This window comes from Bos indicus x Bos taurus, chromosome 10, assembly GCF_003369695.1.
Source record: "Bos indicus x Bos taurus breed Angus x Brahman F1 hybrid chromosome 10, Bos_hybrid_MaternalHap_v2.0, whole genome shotgun sequence".
Lineage (NCBI taxonomy): Eukaryota > Metazoa > Chordata > Mammalia > Artiodactyla > Bovidae > Bos > Bos indicus x Bos taurus.
Window position 1 is genome coordinate 46,706,564 of NC_040085.1, and position 21,136 is coordinate 46,727,699.

The 21,136-nt window shown below is 42.8% G+C and overlaps 1 protein-coding gene across 2 annotated transcripts in view; it reads right to left on the reverse strand.

The window, feature by feature from the left end:
- The window catches only part of CGNL1 (cingulin like 1), a 170,246-nt gene that overhangs the window by 88,963 nt on the left and 60,147 nt on the right, over positions 1–21,136 (reverse strand). For both annotated transcript variants that reach the window (XM_027553903.1, XM_027553904.1), the window contains 6 exons: positions 19,044–20,633; positions 18,158–18,252; positions 16,244–16,349; positions 13,867–13,968; positions 12,343–12,491; positions 6,311–6,446 (listed from right to left, as the gene is read on the reverse strand). In XM_027553903.1, the coding sequence (XP_027409704.1) occupies positions 6,311–6,446; positions 12,343–12,491; positions 13,867–13,968; positions 16,244–16,349; positions 18,158–18,252; positions 19,044–20,618 (2,163 nt within the window). In that variant the 5' untranslated portion in view covers positions 20,619–20,633. The remainder of the gene's footprint in view (positions 1–6,310; positions 6,447–12,342; positions 12,492–13,866; positions 13,969–16,243; positions 16,350–18,157; positions 18,253–19,043; positions 20,634–21,136) is intronic.

The following is a 21,136-nucleotide window of genomic DNA, read 5'->3' on the forward strand; positions in this document are numbered from 1 at the left end:
TGGTTTGCACGAGCTACCCAACAGCTCCCCCACCTCCAATTTCTCACCTGCAGTCTATGCCATCATCCACAAGGTATCTTCTGTCAGGGGGATCCTTCACCCATCTTGGTCCCATCTGTCTCTGTCTTTCAGAAAACCTCTCAAGACTCAGACACTGTATGACCTACTCCAAGAAGTCTTCCTTGAATCCCCTTCCTGAATACCCAACCTCATTTTAGCTGTGCTTCTCACAGTACTTAATACTTTTACTCTACAATCCTTATATCTAGATTCTATTTGCTTGTCTCTCTCAGCTGGTAAAGAATCCGCCTGCAATGCAGGAGACCCCAGTTTGGTTCCTGGGTGAGGAAGATCCACTGGAGAAGGGATGGGCTACCCACTCCAGTATTCTTGGGCTTCCCTTGTGGCTCAGCTGGTAAAGAATCCACCCACAATGCAGGAGACCCTGGTTCAATTCCTGGGTCAGGAAGATCCCCTGGAGAAGGGAAAGGCTACTCACTCCAGTATTCTGACCTGGAGAATTTCCATGGACTGTATAGTCCGTGAGGTTGCAGAGAGTCAGATACTATTAAGCGACTTTCACTTTCACTCACAAGATTATCCATTTCTTGAAAAGAAAACACATCTGATTTATATTTTTGATGGGTGGATCAGTGATTGCTGGGAGCAGGCCTGTTCTGGGCATATATTAGCATGGGCAGTACAGCAAGAGTCTGGAGATGTCAGAATTCTAAACTCATCCATTCCTTCACTGGTAGTTCATGAGTAAATACACATCCTGTCCTCTTGGAGCTCCTGTAGAACTGGAGGAAGGGCTGTCACCTGAGAACTGAGGTCTCAACAGAGAAAACTATTTTGCATTCAAGACGTGGGTCACTGATGAGGGGGTGACACTATTTGTATCAATTTAAGAATAACTGACAATGGAATTTCCTTCCTTTGCTCTAGGGCAGGGGTCTCCAACCCCCAGGTCACAGACCGATGCTGGTCTGTGGCCTGTTAGGAAGCAGGCTGCACAGCAGGAGGAGGTGAGCAATGGGAAAAAGCTTCATTTGTATTTACAGCTGCTCCCCATCACTGGCACTGTGACCTCAGCTCCGCCTCCTGTCAGATCAGCAGTGGCATTAGATTCTCATAGGAACATGAGCCCTACTGTAAACTGTGCGTGTGAGGGATCTAGGTTGTGCACTCCCTATGAGAATCTAATGCCTGGTGATCTGAGGTGGAGCTGAAGCAGTGATGCTAAGCACTGGGGAGCAGCTGCAAATACACATTATTAGCAGAGAAATTTGACTGCACAGAGACCGTAATAAATCTATTGCCTGCAAACTCATATCAAAACTCCCAGATGGGCCATCTAGTTGCAGGAAAACGAGCTCAGGGCTCCCATTGATACTGCATTATGGTGAGTTGTATAATTATTATAAATTATATCACAAAGTACCAACAATAGAAATAAAGTGCACAATAAACATAATGCACTTGAATCAACCCCCCAACCTTGCCCTGGTCTGTGGAAAAACTGTCTTCCACAAAACCAGTCGTGAAAAAGGTTGAGGACCATTGCTCTAGGGCATGTACGTACATTAAATCAGGGGAAAGTGAAAGTTGCTCAGTCGTGTCCAACTCTTTGCAACCCCAAGGAATTCTCCAGGCCAGAATACTGGGGTGGGTATCCAATCCCTTCTCCAGCGGATCTTCTCAACCTTGGAATTGAACCAGGGTCTCCTGCATTTCAGGCAGATTCTTTACCAGCTGAACTACCAGGGAAGCCCCATTAAAGCAGGGGAGCCTCTGCAATTCCAGGGCGGAGCTGCACTGCACAGACTAAGACTTAGTTCCTCAAGAATCTAGCTAGCAGGCATTAGTAAGCTCAGAAGAAACTTACAGAGAATCATCCAGGTAACTAGAGCAACTCTGACTCTTCCAAAGCACCAAACACAAAACACATATGCAAATTTATGAAAATATACCCCATTCTGCTATTTATCTAAGGAGATGCCTGTGGCTTCCCCTGTCCAGTTCAGGGCTATTAGAAACACCTCCACACACACACACATCACTGTTGCTATTGGCAACCCCTCTAGGTCTTCCTGGAGCCTCCTGCCAGCTTCTTCACAGCAGCCCTTGTGAGCGTACTCCTGTTTCCTGCCCTTACTTTCACACATTTCTCAATTGTTCTGACGATAACGCAGTTCCTCTTCCCACACTTATCTTTTCCAGGATATATCTGTGTTTCATGTTGCCTTTTGTGTACTGCCACCAATGCATGTCAAGAAACTAAGTTTTTATGGTCAATTCTACACCAACACACTGTTATCTGTAACTGGGGGCTGCTGCTTAAATGGACTCTGCTGTACAAATCCAATCAGATTACACCTCACCGTATCACTGAGTAGCACTTGAAGCTTTCCAGGGTAGAGACCAAAAGGCACAGAGAAATTTCAAAAACTTCATCACCTCTGAGGCTTTACTGTCAATTATATCAAGCCAAAGAAGTAGGAGAAAACATATTGCTGCTTTCTGGTCACTCAGTCGTGTCTGATTCTTTGCGACCCCAAGGACTGTAGCCCGCCAGCCTCCTCTGTCTGTGCGATTTCCCAGGCCAAGAATACTGGAGTGGGTTGCCATTTCCTTCTCCAGGGAATCTTCCAGACCCAGGGATCAAACCCACGTCTCCTGCATTGGCAGGCGAATTCTTTACCATTGAGCCACCGATGATACAAGAGTAAAACATATAAATCTCAAAATATATGCAAACGTCCACCAGAGATGCACATGCCAGTCTACAGACTCCCATCAAAGAAAACAGAGGAAAACTCTGGGTACGCAGAATCAGCCCTTTCAAAACCTATACACATCCAGGCTAGCTTCACATGAAGCCACAGGAGATAAAGACCTAGTATAGATGTATATTTGGGAGTGGATGGGGAGGAGTAGAGGGGTTAGGCTAAAAAGACTAACTATTTGTACTAACTACATAATAAGAATTATGCTAAGCACTTCTAAAAATCATAGGAGATGAATACTATTGTTCTTATTAATTAAAAAAAGAACTGGAGTTCTGAGATGCTATTAATAACATGCCTAAGATCACCTAGCATATAAGTGATAGAGCCAAGATGAGACCCAGACTGGATAACAATGCTGGTTCCCTTCACTGTACAGCCTCTGCAGGCCTGACAACAAAACTACATGCTCCAGAGAGGCTGAGGAGCAAGTGGTGTGGCTGTGCTCTGTCTCTCGGATGCAAGTGAAAAGGGTACTGGATTCAGTTGGAAGTGCCTAGAAGGAGGTCTACCTGTTTGAACTGAAGCAAAGAAACCTGCCCAGAACCTGAAAAGACAACAAGGAAAGTTGAGAAGAAAAGGAAGCATGCTCTGGGAGCTGGCTGTTCACAGCAACAGGCCAGAGGTGGTCCTGACAGGAGGGCCACAGAAAGACACAGACCAGAACATCCAGAGCCACTCACAGGTCCACAGAACATCTTCACAGACCACCTACCCATAGGTATTCCATGTCAACAGGAGAAAAAACGCTGATCTAGACCCTTTGCACAAAAGCTTCCACAGAAGCCCTTGCTCACTGAAAAGACAAGTAAAGGTCATATATCAAAACTACAGCTGACAATCCAAAAATCAAACATAAAGAAAAGAAATGGAAATTCCATGACAGTCCAGTGGTTAGGACTCCTTGCTTCCACTGCAGGGAGCACGGGTTTGTTTTTGTTTTTGTTTTTTTTTGCAATTACCTTGCAGAATTATTAGAGGGCATTAATATTCTTAGATAATATTATTAGAGGGCTACAAACATGGATAATGTATGTAACACAATGCCTTGCATGTTAATAGATGCTCAGTAAATGATTATCACTGTCATGAAATTGAACTATAATAAAATATATTCAGCAATGACAGTCATCTTAATTATTTATAGTGGTGGTGGTGGTTTAGTCGCTAAGCCGTGTCTGACTCTTGCAGCCCCATAGACTGTAGCCCACCAGGCTCGTCTGTCCATGAGATTTCCCAGGCAAGAATATTTTAGTGGGTTGCCATTTTCTGCTCCAGGGGAATTATTTATAGTACTTTTAACAAATTTATATCATTTTTTTTTTAATTTAATATATTCCTTACAAATTTAAGAAACATGTGAAATGTCATGTATGAAACGAGATGCCAGTCCAGGTTCAATGCACGATGCTGGATGCTTGGGGCTGGTGCACTGGGACGACCCAGAGGGATGGTATGGGGAGGGAGGAGAGAGGAGGGTTCAGGATGGATTCTTAAATTTGTAGGGAGCACGGGTTTGATCCCTAGTCAGGAAACTAAGCTCTCACATGCTACATGGTGTGCCCTCCCCTCAAAAAAACGTACAGCTGACAAAGAATTACGTCATTTTTCCCACAGAAAGATGGCCTAGAAATTGCAACACAGCTGGTGAGAATCATCATTTTCTTTACTGTGTATAATATTCAGTAACATCACTTCAAAATAAGCTTATACTTATGTTAGAGATGTTATTTCTGAGCAGCAGTCTACCCCTAAACCAACAAGATTTCATAACCAGAATATTTTACTGATACCTAAGTACTTGCATCTTGGTAAAGGTCAGGGATAAAACACCACTGGGCTTCCCTGGTGGCTCAGACGGTACAGCGCCTGTCTACAATGTGGGAGACCTGGGTTCGAGCCCTGGGTTGGGAAGATCCCCTGGAGAAGGAAATGGCAATCCACTTCAGTACTCTTGCCTGGAAAATCCCATGGACAGAGGAGCCTGGTAGGCTACAGTCTATGGGGTCGCTAAGAGTTGGACACGACTGAGGACTTCACTTACTTACCAAAACAAAGGGAAACATACTCAGGGTCAAAGAAATGACTGACTACTTGAGCTATAATTATTTTTGTATCTTAAATTTTAAAAGAAATTCAAAACCATCAGTTGGTTACTTAAGAATAACACAGTCATTCTATTCTTGGTCAATTAATATCTGGCTTATCCTAAGAGAATAGGCATTTTCTACTGTCTTCCTTTCTTCTTTCTTTCATCTTTTTTTTTTTTTTAATAATGATTCTATCCTTTTTTCATAGTGACTCCATATAGAGGCCCAATGTCATTTAACAGAATGTACAGTATTAAAAGATATTTCCTGAAAAATCTTGTTCATTATGCAGGCCTCACAAAATACAGGGCCTTCAAGCATTTCCAAGCATTCAAAAGCAGAAGCGTTTAATGTTCACTGAGTTTAAGAGTCTATTCTAAGCCAAGTCCAGTGGAAAAGTTGGCTACAACTGTAATCTGTTATCAGATTCCCCCTGGCCACTTTTTATTAAGATATGAAGAATAAACTGAAAGTGATGAGGAGATGGGGTCTATTTAATTTGATATAAAAACCATAGATCATTTTTTAAATGTCACTGACATATCAAAGGAAATTGATAAAAATAGTGAGGACAATTTTCCAGATGGAGAGAAACCCATTTTAGCACAGAGAAGCTCACTGTGTCCAAACTTATCGTGCAGAAAGGCAGCGGTAGAAGATATAGCTCCCGTTACAAGAAAGAGGCAAATAACCAGAAAGCCAGCAACACCAGGAACATTTTTAAGAAAAGATGTGCTCTGTTTCCCTTTCCTGAGAGTCTCATTATTAGCCTCTACCTGAAAACACATCACCAAAACGGAAGCTCACATCACAGTTGCTGTGCACCACGTGTAGCCATTTGTTAGTCACTCAGTCGTATACGACTCTTTGTGACCCCATGGACTGCAGCCCGCCAGGCTCCTCTGTCCACGGGATTTCCCAGGCAAGAATACTGGAGTGGGTTGCCATTCCTTCTTCCAATGGACAACTTGTCAGAACTGTTTACTTTGACCCATCCATCTTAGGTGGCCCTGCATGGCATGGCTCGTAGCTTCACTGAGTTATGCAAGCTCCTTCACCATGACAAGGCTGTGATCCATGAAGGGGATATGATAATAGTATTGTAGTTATAAGAAAATTATCTAACGATTTAAATGCATGTTGAACAGCTTAGGGGTGCAATGTGGTATTATCTGTAAATTCCCTTGAAAAAGTTCATTAAGATGAATAGATAGATGAATTTTTAAAAAACAAAGTTGAACGGCCGGACAGAAGAAAAAATGGAGTAAATACGGAAACATGCGGACAACTGTTGGATTTGGACTGGGACTCCATGTGAGTTAACACGTGATGCTCTCACAAAAGGGAACCATATTCACCAGCAGAACAAGCAGCACACAACAGACAACAGCTCCCCATCCCCACCCACCCGACACCTCCGGCCCAGCTTACCTCGATCAGAGCCCCCTTCTCCCTGTCCTCGGATTGTTTTGCACTGTCCAACTCATCATGCATTTCCGAGAGCTGATCCTGGAGATCTCTGATTTCAGTCTGGTGCTGCTCCCGTTCCATCTTCACTTGGAACAGCCTGGCAGAAAAGGAAACCCACGAGAGAGATTCTCTTGGTCTCTGCTTATTTTCATCCAGTCTGTTTTCAGACCTTCAGATGGTCAAATAGAGTCATCTAAGTCCCCAAGTAGCCTCCCATTCTCTGTTCTGCGCTGAACAAAATATCACAAACCAGAAAGGCACTGGTAAGAACTATACCTGCAGTCTAACTGCCCAAGGAGAAGACAAGTGAGAACTCAAGCCATTGTAATGGGAAAGGTTATACAGCAATATTCTTCCCCAAAAGGAGACCACAGGGTACTAGAATTTGGATAGAGAAGATAAGAAATTAGGCCATAGAGCACAACTTTTATGATAAATGTTTTCACTAAAGGCACCTGACTCTGGACCAACCCCACTCTCAGTACTCCAGACCAGGAGAGTCAGCAAATTATGACCCGTGGGCCAATCTGGCCCACTGCCTGCTTTTGAAAATAAAGTTTTATTGGAACAAAACCATGCTCATTCATGTATTGCTTATGGTCATTTGCACAATACAATGGCAGAAATGAACAATTTCATACAGTACGGTCCATAAACTCTAAAACATTTATTATCTAACAGAGAAAAGTTTGCCGACCTCTGTTCCAAATTAAACTCACAGCTGTTCTACCTTTTTTATTTTGTAAAGTCTTTTAGTTCAGTCGCTCAGTTGTACCCTACTCTTTGCGACCCCATGGACTGCAGCACGTCAGGCTTCCCTGTCCATCACCAACTACAGGAGCCTATTCAAACTCACATCCATTGAGTCGGTGATGCCATCCAACCATCTCATCCTCTGCCATCCCCTTCTCCTCTTACGTCCAATCTTTCCCAGCATCAGAGTCTTTTCAAATGAGTCAGTTCTTCGCATCAAGTGGCCAAAGTATTGGAGTTTCAGTTTCAGCATTAGTCCTTCCAATGAATATTTGGCACTGATTTCCTTTAGGATGGACTGGTTAGATCTCCTTGCTGTCCAAGGGACTCTCAAGAGTCTTCTCTAACACTGCAGTTCAAAAGCATCAATTCTTTGCAGCTCAGCTTTCTTTATAGTTCAATTCTCACATCCATATATGACTACTGGAAAAACCATAGCTTTGACTAGACTGACCTTAGTTGGCAAAATAATGTGTCTGCTTTTTAATATGCTGTCTAGGTTGGTCAAAGCTTTTCTTCCAAGGAGCAAGCGTCTTTTAATTTCATGGTGGCAGTCACTGTCTGCAGTGATTTTGGAGCCCAAGAAAGTAAAGTCTTTCACTGTTTCCACTGATTCCCCATATATCTGCAAAGAAGTGATGGGACCGAATGACATGATCTTAGTTTTCTGAATGTTGAGTTTTAAGCCTACTTTTTTACTCTCCTCTTTCACTTTCATCAACAGGCTCTTTAGTTCTTTGTTTCTGGCATAAGTGTGGTGTCATCTGCATATCTGAAGTTATTGATATTTCTCCTGGCAATCTTGATTTCAGCTTGTGCTTCATCCAATCCAGCATTTCTCATGATGTACTGTGCATATAACTGAAATAAGCAGGGTGACAATATACAGCCTTGTCATACTCCTTTCCCGAATTGGAACCAGTCTGTTGTTTCATGTCCAGTTCTAATTGTTGCTTCCTGACCTGCATACAGATTTCTCAGGAGGCAGGTCAGGTGGTCTGGTATTCCCATCTCTTTAAGAATTTTTCAGTTTGTTGTGATTCACATAAATGCTTTGGCATAGTCAATAAAGCCAAAGTACGTGTTTTTTTGGAACTCTCTTGCTTTTTCGATGACCCAGCAGATGTTGACAATTTGATCTCTGGTTCCTCTGCCTTTTCTAAATCCAGCTTGAGCATCTGGAAGTTCACAGTTCACATACTGTTGAAGCCTGGTTTGGAGAATTTTGAGCATTAATTTGCTAGCATGTGAGATGAGTGCAATTGTGTAGCAGTTTGAGCATTCTTTGGCATTACCTTTCTTTGGAATTGGAACAAAAATTGAACTTTTCCAGTCTTGTAGCCACTGCTGAGTTTTTCAAATTTGCTGGCATACTGAGTGCAGCGCTTTCACAGCATCATCTTTTAGGATTTCAAATAGCTCAACTGGAATTCCATCACCTCCACTAGCTTTGTTCATAGTGATGTTTCCTAAGGCCCACTTGACTTCACATTCCAGGATGTCTAGCTCTAGGTGAGTGATCACACCATCCTGATTATCTGGATCATGAAGATCTTTTTTGTACAGTTCTTCTATTCTTGCCACCTCTTTTTAATATCTTCTGCTTCTGTTAGGTCCATACCATTTCTGTCCTTTATTGAGCCCATCTTTGCATGAAATGCTCCCTTAGTATCTCTGATTTTCTTGAAGAGATCTCTAGTCTTTCTCATTCTATTGTCTTCCTCTGTTTCTTTGCATTGATTGCTAAGAAAGGCTTTCTTATCTCTCCTTGCTATTCTTTGGAACTCTGCATTCAAATGGGTATATCTTTCCTTTTCTCCTTTGCCTTTCACTTGTCTTCTTTTCATAGCTATTTGTAAGGCCTCCTCAGACAGCCATTTTGCCTTTTTGCATTTCTTTTTCTTGGGGATTGTCTTGATCCCTGCCTCCTGTACAATGTCATAAACCTCTGTCCATAGTTCTTCAGACACTCTATCAGATCTAATCCCTTGAATTTATTTGTCACTCCCACTGTATAATCATGGGAGAAGGCAATGGCAACCCACTCCAGTACTCTTGCCTGGCAAATCCTATGGACAGAGGAGCCTGGTAGGCTGCAGTCCATGGGGTCGCTACAAGTTGGACACGACTGAGCAACTTCACTTTCACTTTTCACTTTTATGCACTGGAGAAGGCAATGGCAACCCACTCCAGTGTTCTTGCCTGGAGAATCCCAGGGATGGCGGAGCCTGTTGGGCTGCCGTCTACGGGGTTGCACAGAGTCGGACATGACTGAAGCGACTTAGTAGCAGCAGCAGTGTAATCATAAGGGATTTGATTTAGGTCATACCTAAATGGTCTAGTGGTTTTTCCCTACTTTCTTCAATTTAAGTCTGAATTTGGCAATAAGGAATTCATGATCTGACCCACAGTCAGCTTCCGATCTTGTTTTTGCTGACTGTATAGAGCTTCTCCATCCTTGGCTGCAAGAAATATAATCAATCTGATTTCGGTGTTGACCATCTGGTGATGTCCGTGTGTAGAGTCTTCTCTTGTGTTGTTGGAAGACGTTGTTTGCTATGACCAGTGCATTCTCTTGGCAAAACTCTACTAGCCTTTGCTCTGCTTCGTTCTGTACTCCAAGGCCAAATTTGCCTGTTACTCCAGGTATTTCTGGACTTCCTACTTTTGCTTTCTAGTCCCCTATAATGAAAAGGACATCTTTTTTGGGTGGTAGTTCTAGAAGGTCTTGTAGGTCTTCACAGAACCGTTCAACTTCTTCTTCATCTTCTTCTATGGGGCATATACTTAGATTACTGTGATACTGAATGGTTTGCCATGGAAATGAACAGAGATCATTCTGTCATTTTTGAGACTGCATCCAAGTACTGCATTTTGGACTCTTGTTTACTATGATGGCTACTCCATTTTTTTTAAGGCATTCTTGCCCATAGCAGTAGATATAATGGTCATCTAAGTTAAATTCACCCATTCCAGTCCATTTTAGTTCAATGATTTCTAAAATGTCGACGTTCACTCTTGCCATCTCCTGTTTGACCACTTCCAATTTGTCTTGATTCATGAACCTAACATTCCAGGTTCCTATGCAATATTGCTCTTTACAGCACTGGACCTTGCTTCTATCACCAGTCACATCCACAGCTGGGTGTTGTTGCTTTGGCTCCATCTCTTCATTCTTTCTGGAGTTATTTCTCCACTGATCTCCAGTAGCATACTGGGCATCTACCGACCTGGGGAGTTCATCTTTCAGTGTCCTATCTTTTTGCCTTTTCATACTGTTCATGGGGTTCTCAAGGCAAGAATACTAAAGTGGTTTGCCATTCCCTTCTCCAGTGGAGCACGTTTTGTCAGAACTCTCCACCATGACCCTTCTGTCTTGGGTGGCCCTACACAGCATGGCTCATAGTGTCATTGAGTTAGACAAGGCTGTGGTCCATGTGATCAGATTGGTTAGCTTTCTGTGAGGGAAAACCACAGTCTGTCTGCCCTCTGTTGGAGAAGGATAAGAGGCTTATGGAAGCTTTCTGATGGGAGAGACTGACTGAGGGGGAAACTGGGTCCTGTTCTGATGGGCAGGGCCATGCTCAGAAAATCTTTAATCCAATTTTCTGTTGATGGGCAGGGCTGTGTTCCCTCCCTGCTATTTGACCTGAAGCCAAACTATGGTGGAGGTAATGAAGATAATGTCGACTTCCTTCAAAAGCTCCCATGCAGGCACTGCTACAGTCAGTGCCCCCAGCCCTGCACCAGGCCACCACCGACCCATGCCTCTGCCAGAGACTCCTGGACACTCACGGGCAAGTCTGGGTCAATCTCTTGTGGGGGTCACTGTTCCTTTCTCCTGGGTCCTGGTGTGCTGAAGGTTCTTCTGTTTGTGCCCTCCAAGAGTGTGTTTCCCCAGTCCTGTGTAAGTTCTGGGGGCTCTATGGTGGGGTTAATGGCGACCTCCTCCAAGAGGGCTTATGCCATACCATGTCTATTGTACCCAGAGCCCCTGCCCCTGTAGCAGTCCACTGCTGACCCGTACCTCCTCAGGAGACACTCAAACACAGTAAAGTCTTTACTACACTAAATTTCAGGGTTTTTTTCTTTTCAACCTCTTTTCTGAAATTAACCTCTAAGAATATTTTAAAAGCACACACCATACCATCAAAATGGCAAAGGTAATGAAATGCTTTTATGATACAATGTCCTACTGTTCTTGAATTTCCCTCTAGATTTCACTCCTGCTTAACCTCTCACATAAAGCTTCTGTCAAAGCCAGTGGACTTCACTGCACCATTCATTTCAGACCTTCGTTTCAAGTCCTTTTGTCACAGATTTTTTTTTTTCAGGTTAGAATACAATTTATTGAGATGCAGCTCACACATTCAGACATCCCACATGTTATACATGCTCATTCTGTATTTCACACAAATTTAATCAGATATAAAACACTTACCATGAGGTATTCGAAGTATTCCTTTGTATATGCCACATTTGTTCAGATGACATACACATTCATTTAGACATTCTCCTCACACAACTGGGTCAGGTATTTTACTTGTATGTTCTTAAATCACTGCTAGAATCCCAACAATCACATAACTGTAGGCTCTGGTTTCTTGTTCATGGATTTCTACATGTGGACAGGTTTTTATCTACACAGACTCTTTAGATAGGATGCTCTTGCAACAAGAGCAAGTAGGGAAAAAACGGTGGTGGGTCTATTGCTAATCTTTCTCTTTTAAATCTCTTGAAATGAATAAAATATCCACTGTCACAGATTTTAATACAACAAAATGGCAGGGCCGTTTGGGCTTGACTTTCTCTCTAAAGACACAAAAGAAGTATAAACACTGGTCACAAAAGCCAGCATCGTCCAGGATAAAACTCTGAACGCAGAAGACTGTGGAGGTCACATGACATTGCTTTGTAGAGACTGGACTCAGGCTCTTAAAGTATCTCTAGATACAACACTCGGGATTCCCAGCTGCTCACTTAACCTGCCATGAGATCCACTTTAAGGGCTAGAATTTTATAAAACCTCCTTTGAGGTGCACAAATAATTTTTAAATTCTGCTTACCAGTCTACACGTCACTGGTTTTACAATTTTGCAAGGGTAAGAGGGAAAAAAGGCAGATTCACCAGCCCCTATGAAGATCTGAAGGTTGCGGAGAATTAAATGGACAGAAAGAATCTGGCTCCATGGGCTCAGGAGCCTGGGTGGGGAGGGCTCAGACTCTGGGCCCACACTTACTCCTCCAGGTGTCTCCGGAGCGCCCCCTCACTTTCCTCCAGCCGCCGCTGCAGCACAGTGCTCTCCTCCACCTTGCTGTCATGCTGGCTTTGCAACACTTCTAAGTCTGCTTTCATCCTGTCTCTCTCTTCTTTGATGTTCTGCTGATTCTAAAACAAATGTGTGTGAGTTAAAGCACCTCCACTGTACACTAATGTCACCCCACTGAATCCTGAATCTCAGATGGACTCCATGTCTCTGCATTTAGATTATTAAACAACCTGATGGAACTGTGCAATTAAGGCATCTGCTAAGTTGCTTCAGTCGTGTCTGACTCTGTGCGACCCCATAGACGGCAGCCCACCAGGCTCCCCCGTCCCTGGGATTCTCCAGGCAAGAACACTGGAGTGGGTTGCTATTTCCTTCTCCAATGCATGAAAGTGAAAAGTGAAAGTGAAGTCACTCAGTCATGTCCGACTCTTAGCGACTCCATGGACTGCAGCCTACCAGGCTCCTCTGTCCATGAGATTTTCCAGGCAAGAATATTGGAGTGGGGTGCCACTGCCTTCTCCAAATTAAAGCATAAGAGTTCACAACTAGAAAGAATACTGAACACTTAATGAATTGTAATACTTCTAAAAGAAAAACACAAACACATCTTAATCACATTCTGCTCTTTCTACTACCTAGTCCAGACATTTTATATACATTTAGTTTCCAATTTGCCCATCTGAATCCAACAGCATTTCTGTTACTCTGTCAAAGCCAACATTCTCTACATGCTTTGGTTCAGTTCAGTCGCTCAGTCATGTCCAACTCTTTGCAAACCCATGGACTGCAGCTTCCCTGTCCATCATCAACTCCAGGAGCCTACTCAAACTCATGTCCATCAAGTCGGTGATGCCATCCAACCATCTCATCCTCCGTCGTCCCCTTCTCCTCCCACCTTCAATCCCTCCCAGCATCAGGGTCTTTTCCAATGAGTTCTTTGCATCAGGTGGCCAAAGTATTGGAGTTTCAGCTTCAGCATCAGCCCTTCCAATGAATATTCAGGACTGATTTCCTTTAGGATGGACTGGTTGGATCTCCTTGCAGTCCACAGGACTCTCAAGAGTCTTCTCCAGCACCACAGTTCAAAAGTATCAATTCTTTGGTGTTCAGCTTTCTTTACAATCCAACTCTCACATCCATACATGACTACTGGAAAAACCATAGCTTTGCCTAGACAGACCTTTGTTGGTAAAGTAATGTCTCTGCTTTTTAATAGGCTGTCTAGGTTGGTGATAGCTTTTCTTCCAAGGAGCAAGCATCTTTTAGTTTCATGGCTGCAGTCACCATCTGCAGCCATGATTTTGGTTACTTACCAAAAAAAAAAGTCTTCAGAAAACAGGAATTAAATTTACAGGAATTTGCTCAGTAATGGGAAGAAAGTTTCTCTTGGGAAAAAAATTGTTTTCATTTCACTTGGGCAACCCAAGGTACTTAAAATACTCTATCAATCAAGACAGAAAAGAATAAAATAGTACAAAGAAAAATCACAGGTACCTTGACTTCCAGTTGAAGCTGTGTCTGAAGTTCAGCCACTTCTGTGGTCAACTTGTTCTTCTGTTCCAAGAGATCTTTGACTTCAGATGAAGAATTAGAAGCCTACAATCAATTGCAAAGATATTAAATGTTCAAGGTGCTTTATTTTTTTTTTCTTGTATAGATTTAACAGGATGACACTCTCAAAAGGATTTGGCTAAAACCCTATAGCAAAGTGGTTAGAAAATTACAAATAAAAGGGAGGGGAAAGCAGAAATGAAAACCAGAAAAGGCAGTGTCTTGGCTCTCATGCACCCAAATCCAGGTGTGAGCCATGCATGAACCTAGAATGATGTACTTCCTCATCTGTTCCTGGGAAGCAGACCGGAAACCAACAATCAACAAAAACAGAGGCCCTCCTATTTTCTTAGGCAAAATGAGAACAATCCATCTCAGAAATTCAAACCTAACCCAAGGAGAAAAATTGTAGGTTGTTCTTTTCCAAACAAAAACTGCCTGCTTCTCTGCTTTCCAATATGGTTCCAGCCTATTAAGGGAGAGGGTTCTCTTTCAGGAAGTCACTTAACTGACACCAAAATATAAAAACCTTTGCCAGCAAATAATCGGATTCATAAGTGAGAGACACAGAGAGTAGAAAAATGTGGATAATTAAGCAGTCACAGTACTCTGACTGGAGCCAGAAGTCTAAGGGCCTAAGTTCACCTCATTATCTCTGGCTTGATTAAGAAGGAGCAGCTTCTTAACTGGTCTCCCTTCCTCTAATCTTACCTCTCTCCAAAAGCTACAAAGGAATGAATTTTTACAAACACAACACCACTCATGGCCATTTAAAAGTCCATCAGTGTTAACCTATCACCTTCTGCCTGAAATGACATGATTTACAAGGTCCTTCCTATCTGGTGCCTGGTCCCCACATCCTAGCTCCCTCCTCCAGCTACACTAAACTACCTCCAGTCCCCTAAACATGACAAGTGCACATCTCTTTATATTTTATGTTTTTTGTGCTATTCCCTCTACCTAGAATGCCCTGCCTTTCCCCCTTGTCTAGGAGAATTCTATGATATTTTGAGACAACATTAGAGTTATTGACTCCAGAAGGGCTACCCCGACTTTCCCAGTTAAGGCTGGATACCCTTCATCTGGGACCACAATGACAATCTGAACATCAAGACCAAAGGATGCATTCTCCAAGAGAATATGCAGGTAAATGAAAAGCAACAGTCATGGTGATGATTTGTATGTAAAAGTTTCAGCAAAAAAATTCTAACCTAATTGTAAAAACTGTTCAGCTCCTAAAGCCTGCCTACAAGCAAAGTATATAATTTAACGGTTCCCCAGTGGGAACTGTGTGCCCGTGTGCATTTATATAACTTATATATTTACAAATTCAATTCATAATATATAACAGAATATATGAAAAATAAGTATATAATATGTAAATCTGTAACTATAAACAGTTATATGTAGTAAATTAATCAATTAAAACTTTAAATGTTTTTATTTGATACCAGAGCAGCAGTCTGGGAATACTGAACAACAGAGGAAAAAGGATAGTTGATGCCTTAAAATATTCTTCATTCACATGTTGCCAAAGTTAAAAAAGAAGCTATAGACATATTCCCTGTTGCCTGCCTCTGGGTATCTCCTCTTTCCTTCCAGTGCAGAATACTCCCCCAACAAGGGAAAAGGGAAGATGCCCAAGCAAGAAATGGGCCCAAGTCAAGGTGGCACAGAATTGAGAGACAAGATTTTAGTCCTCCCTCATAAATCCTGCTTCCCTTCGTGACACAAAGTATGTCCAGCATTTAGCAGATGCTCACTAAATAAGAGATGACTGCCTTAACCAAAAAAATTTCCCAAGTCCCAACTCAACAGTCCCAAGTCCCCAATATAATAAATTATAAACAGGCAGATTTTCTTAAAAAAAAAAAACAAAAAAAAACTTTGGCCCCATTCCACTCCTTCAGCCCACACGGGTCAGCCCATCAGTCTCTCTTTCATATTCTCTAGTTTGAGAATGTGTGTCCAAGCCTATTCATACTTACTTTTCAAACCTGCCTACTATAATGCTAGGGTTCTCCATCTAATGCTTCATTTTTCCTAGTCTTCTTTTCCCTTTCTAAATTTTACCACCTATCACTTTGTCCTGTTTTATTTTACAGATTTTTTTAAAAGTAAAATTTCTTAAAAACCTTTCTAGAAAATAGGCAGATACAAATTACCAACAGTGAAAGCATGCTGTTCCATCTTTGGTACTGCCTACTACATGGCAAACTCCCCACTTCCTGCTGCAACCAAAAGTACAGACTGAAGAAAGCAATCTGCCTGCCATGCTCCATGTGAAATGCCCTCTACAAAGCACCAAGCTTCTCCTTACTTGATTATTTCCTTGTGTGCTCCCTGCTGCTCGAGATTTCAAAGTCTGTATTTTCTCAAACACCAGGTTGACCTTCCTCTTAGTAGCATCATCATTATCGGTGCTTCTGGAAAAGACACAGCAGAAAACAATTTTAAAAAATGAAGGCACAACCGTTAGTCTCAGACTAGTTTATGTGCCACAACGCACAAACAATAAGCCCTTTAAGAAGATAAACTGGGACTTGCTTGGTGATCCAGTGGTTAAGAATCTGCCTGCCAATGGAGGGGATGCTGGTTCAATCCCTGGTCCGGGAAGATTCCACATGCCAAAGGTAACAAAGCCCATGCGCCACAAATACTGAGGCTCACATGCCTAAAGCCCATGCTCTGCAATGAAAGAAGCCCAGGCACCACAACTAGTGAGTAGGCCTGGCTCGCCCCAACTAGAGAAAGCCCTTGCGCAGCAATGAAGACCCAGCATGGCACAGACAAAAATGAAAAATAAAATTTAACCAAAAAAAGATAGACTGCAACAGGAAAAAATGAAGGTTCAGACAGAACCCATGTGAGGAGAACAGGATGGATACGGCATTTTTTCCCAAAGAATTGGTTCTATTTTACCACTTGATTTGGGAGAGAGGTTTTCATTTCCAGACATGTGAAAGAGACACAGGTACATACTAAATAAGCTTGAAGATGACATCCAATAAACATTTAGTCATCTATTTCTTGCCTAAATTAAATGACAAATATTTATTCCAACACGGAATCTCTCCTATATGTGTGTGACACTATGAATGCCCCACAATGATATTAAATTTGTTTTAGCCTTTGTTTAAAAAAATAAATCCCCCAAGCCAAGGTTGTCAACACGGCTGCCCTCTGTCTAGACTTTCACAGGTAATGGTCAGATAAAGTTCTATTAACAGCTAGGCACCCTGCACCTTTTATCACACATACCTGACACTTAAGAAAAGTTAATAAGTTTCCTTAAATAAGTGTCTCCCATTAAAGTCTGTCTCAGTCTCTCAGTAAATCAAGGGCCAAAAAAAACCAAAAGAATGTAGAGAAACCATTTTAAATGTTAAAAGTTCTTCTACTTTAATTTTCTCATGGTAAAACCCTTCACAGAAAGACACTAATAACTAGTTCTTAGTTAGAAGAATCTCTTTACTTTTTTTTCCTTCAAAAGAGCCCCTATCTTATATTTTGAATGATTCTGTCAGCTCTACATTACTGACAGAAAATTGTAAGCCACAATACAAAACTATGAAGTGTTCTGATACCAATGAGTATTTTTGCCAAGTGACTTTCAGTTATGTCAGAGTATAAAGCTTTTCTTCTTTTTAATCATATCTGATGAGAGAACTGAAACAGAAACTTCAAATTCCTGGCCTAGAATCCCAGCTTATTTGGTATCTAAGTAAGGACTGAAAACCAGATTATTCAAACTCAACCTTCCCAGATAAGTAAGTGGAAAGCACAGCTTTTAAATGACTCATTAAAAATAATGGAAGCAGGGGCTCCCCGCCAACATCAACTCTGGGGAGAGGTGGTGTTTTTATTTGTAACTTATAATAAGGGACGATAGATTACATTTGTGTATACAGAGGCAAATTCAAGTCAATGACTGATTCAATTCAAAACTGAATAGACAGTCTTCCTATCTTTGAATTTGTTTCTAAAATAGTGGAGAGTCAGAGTCATTTTGAACTTTTAAAGTATGATGTCGTTCCCTACATTTCCTTCCCCTTCTTCACCCTCCTCCACCCAAGTCTCAAATGCTGTTATGAAAACTCCAGCCACGGAGCCTGAACCCTGAAATGGCTCACACAGGGCAGGAAGGAAGCACAAAACACAAGGTCTCAGAAGAGAAAAGTAAGAAGCCTGCCATAAAGGACAATACTGTGCTCCTTGAAGGAAAATCACTAACCCTTCTTTGAGGTAATTGTAAAGTATCTGCTTGGCCGTCTCCTCGTTGGTTTGCTGAGTGAGCTCCTGCTGGCCTTTTAACAGATCCGGTGTGGCCTGGAACACAACGTCTGTTATTAGATCACAGGATGAAGCTTCCAGGAAGAAGGCAACACCCCACAGCAGAAGCTTCCAAACACATTCCTACTTTCCAGAAAGAATTCCTCAGGTAAGGATGCTCATTACAACTGGTTCCACCACTTAGTAGCCCTGTAACCCTGGGCAACGTACTTAACTTTTCCTCACCTCAATTTTTCACCTGTAAATAGAAGTTAATAACACCTTCCTTCATGGGGTTGGTGAGATCCTGTAATACATAACAAATAGTGCCTGGCACTTACCAACCTTTTAATCCATCTTATCACTATCATCATCTTTTTATTGTTACTACCAAAACACTAAATGTACCACTTAAAGAAATTCCATCACTTCAGGATAAACCTGAATTAGGATTAACCTAATTTCTCAGGACAGAAATTAATCCAGTCACTCAATGTCATGAGGAAAATTAACACATCTAAACAAATCTAAGCATGGAGCCTCTCTTTGTTTTTTGAAAGCAAATTCTGCATACTTTCAGATTTTACACAAACACAAAAAGAAAAATCGAGTCTCTCAATTGTGTTTGATAAGTTACTGCACAAACAAGAACACGACAGGAATCTAGGGTTACTTAATTAGTTTAGAAAAATGAATGATTGGCAGGTCAAAATCCGCAGGGGAAAACTCTAAAAAATAATACTAATTCAAGATGATGCAATTACTGATTCAAGATGGAAGATACCTATTCCTACAGCCAGGATGGAGATGGTTTAGAAGGGAAACAAAATGACTCCCACCAGTATTACCTGAGTATTTGAGGTGGAAGTAAACGTCTTCACGGAAATCCTCTTGGTCCCTGAATCAGGGGAAGTCGCCAGCGCCGGATTCTGTAACATCAGCGTAGCCGTGGCTGTTTTGATTTCCTCCTCCTTCTTAGTCTGTGCTGGGAGGGAGGATGTGCGCCCAGTCGGACTTTCCTGAGCACTTTTGTTTTCTGGAACTTTCCCGTCTTTGTTCTGCAGGGGCGGCCTGGGCTGGGCTCCCAGCAGCCTGGCGAAGGCGCGCCCCCCACCTTGCCTGCCCCGGTGCTCCTGCGCACGCGGCGGGCACACCTGTGACGGCCGCAGCAGGTGTTCGCTGGACTTGCCCAGGTTCCTGCTGAATTCCGTTAGGTACTCCGAGTTCCCCTGGAGACCGAAAGGAAAGGCACTGTCCACACTTCGGGACCTTTTCCTGTCTTCTGGGTTGATCCTGTTTCTCTTCCCAGACCTGCCTCTTCTCTGCATCCCAGGTTTTTGGTCAAATTTTTCAATCAACTGATCCACGCCAGGAATCGACCCCGTGTCAATATCCCGCCCAGTTCCAGGCAAGAAGGGGATGTACCTTCTGTTTTCGTGACGATTCACATTGTCGGCGTGGATGGCACATTCTTGATCATCGAGTAAAAATCTGTACAAAGAGTTGGCTGAAGTGGGAGTCGTGGATGACGAGGAGGATCTCCGGGACCGGGCTCCGTCCAGCACAGGCCCGGCTGAGTCCTGGCGCCGGAAGGGAAGCACATCCGGTCTGGTTTTCTTGGCTTCGAGGTGGGCTTGCAGGCTGGGGGTGGGCAGGGGCCTCCCGCTAGGGGCAAGAGCCTCCTCTGCCAGACATTCCTTGCTGCAGCTCTGAACGTTCATACACACCGAGGTCTGCTTCTTGGGGTCATCGATGACCACGGAGCTGCACAGACGGATGGCCGTCACATTGGACCTGGCCGGGTCTTCGGAGGGAGGGCTGGTGGGCTGGGAAAGGCTAGGTTTGGGCATGCAAGTCCAGGCCTTCTTATTGTTCGTCCCTTCTCTTAAAGCTTTCAGCCAACTGGTTTCAGGAGGCTGGTGATTTTTCAAGCTCAACTCATTCTTTTCAGGATCATAGGGCTGTAGAAGCTCTGGATGCCTCTCAAAGTTCAGCATGGGGGATGCTTTCCTTGGCTCCTCTTTGCGCTCTAGAGCCCCATTCTTGCCCTCAAAGACAGAGGGCTGTTTCAGGTTTCTTACTGGGCCAGGTGGGGCATATGGGTTTTCTGGGAGCTGCAGTTCTTCTGCACTGCTCTCTTCCACCACAGACCCCTTGCTGGGATGGAGGGGCAGGTTGTTTATCATCGGAGCTGGAAATGATGGCCCGTTTTCAGAAAAAGACGTGCCTGCCAGACACTGCTCTGTGTTATTGAGGACTATGTAGGGGTGGCCATCAATGCCCTGGACCCGAATACTGACACCGTAGGAGCCTGCCTTAGCATGCTGGGAATTCCTGGACTTCCTGGTTTCATCACTTGCGAGTCTCAGGTGGACACCATATTCCTGTTGCACATGTTGATATTCACCAAAATACAGCTCCATGGTTCACTGGTCCCACTACCAGGGAAAAAGACGGGGTAAAAAGAGGACATTAAGTTAAAATTACATCTCTTTAAATAAAGATTATGAGAGAAAACTTGCAAAGTTCAGGGAAAAGAAAACACTTTTAATATAATACCAAATGCTCTTTTAAGCAGGCCCTTCTGGATGCCAGGGGCCCATGTGACCGCGGTGTTTGTCAACACCAAGCATGAACCCTGGCCTTAGGAGGGATGACTGGCGAAATGACTGATGCCTTTAGCAGAGCTTAATTATTCTCTCTAGCTGTGCCGGTTGCCCTGTTTTTTTCGTTAGTTCATTTCCTCACACTTTGTCTATTTATTTTTAACCAGTAGGGTGTTCGAGCTTACCAGCATTTGAGAACAAGATACTTTTCCATGAAAATAATTAATAAGAGCTAAGGTATTCTGATGCTTATTTCTGTTTTTTCAAAACTTAATTTTCCTGTCAAAACCCTTTCAAGCTTCTTTATGCACAATGCTGCTTTGAAAGCTTTATCA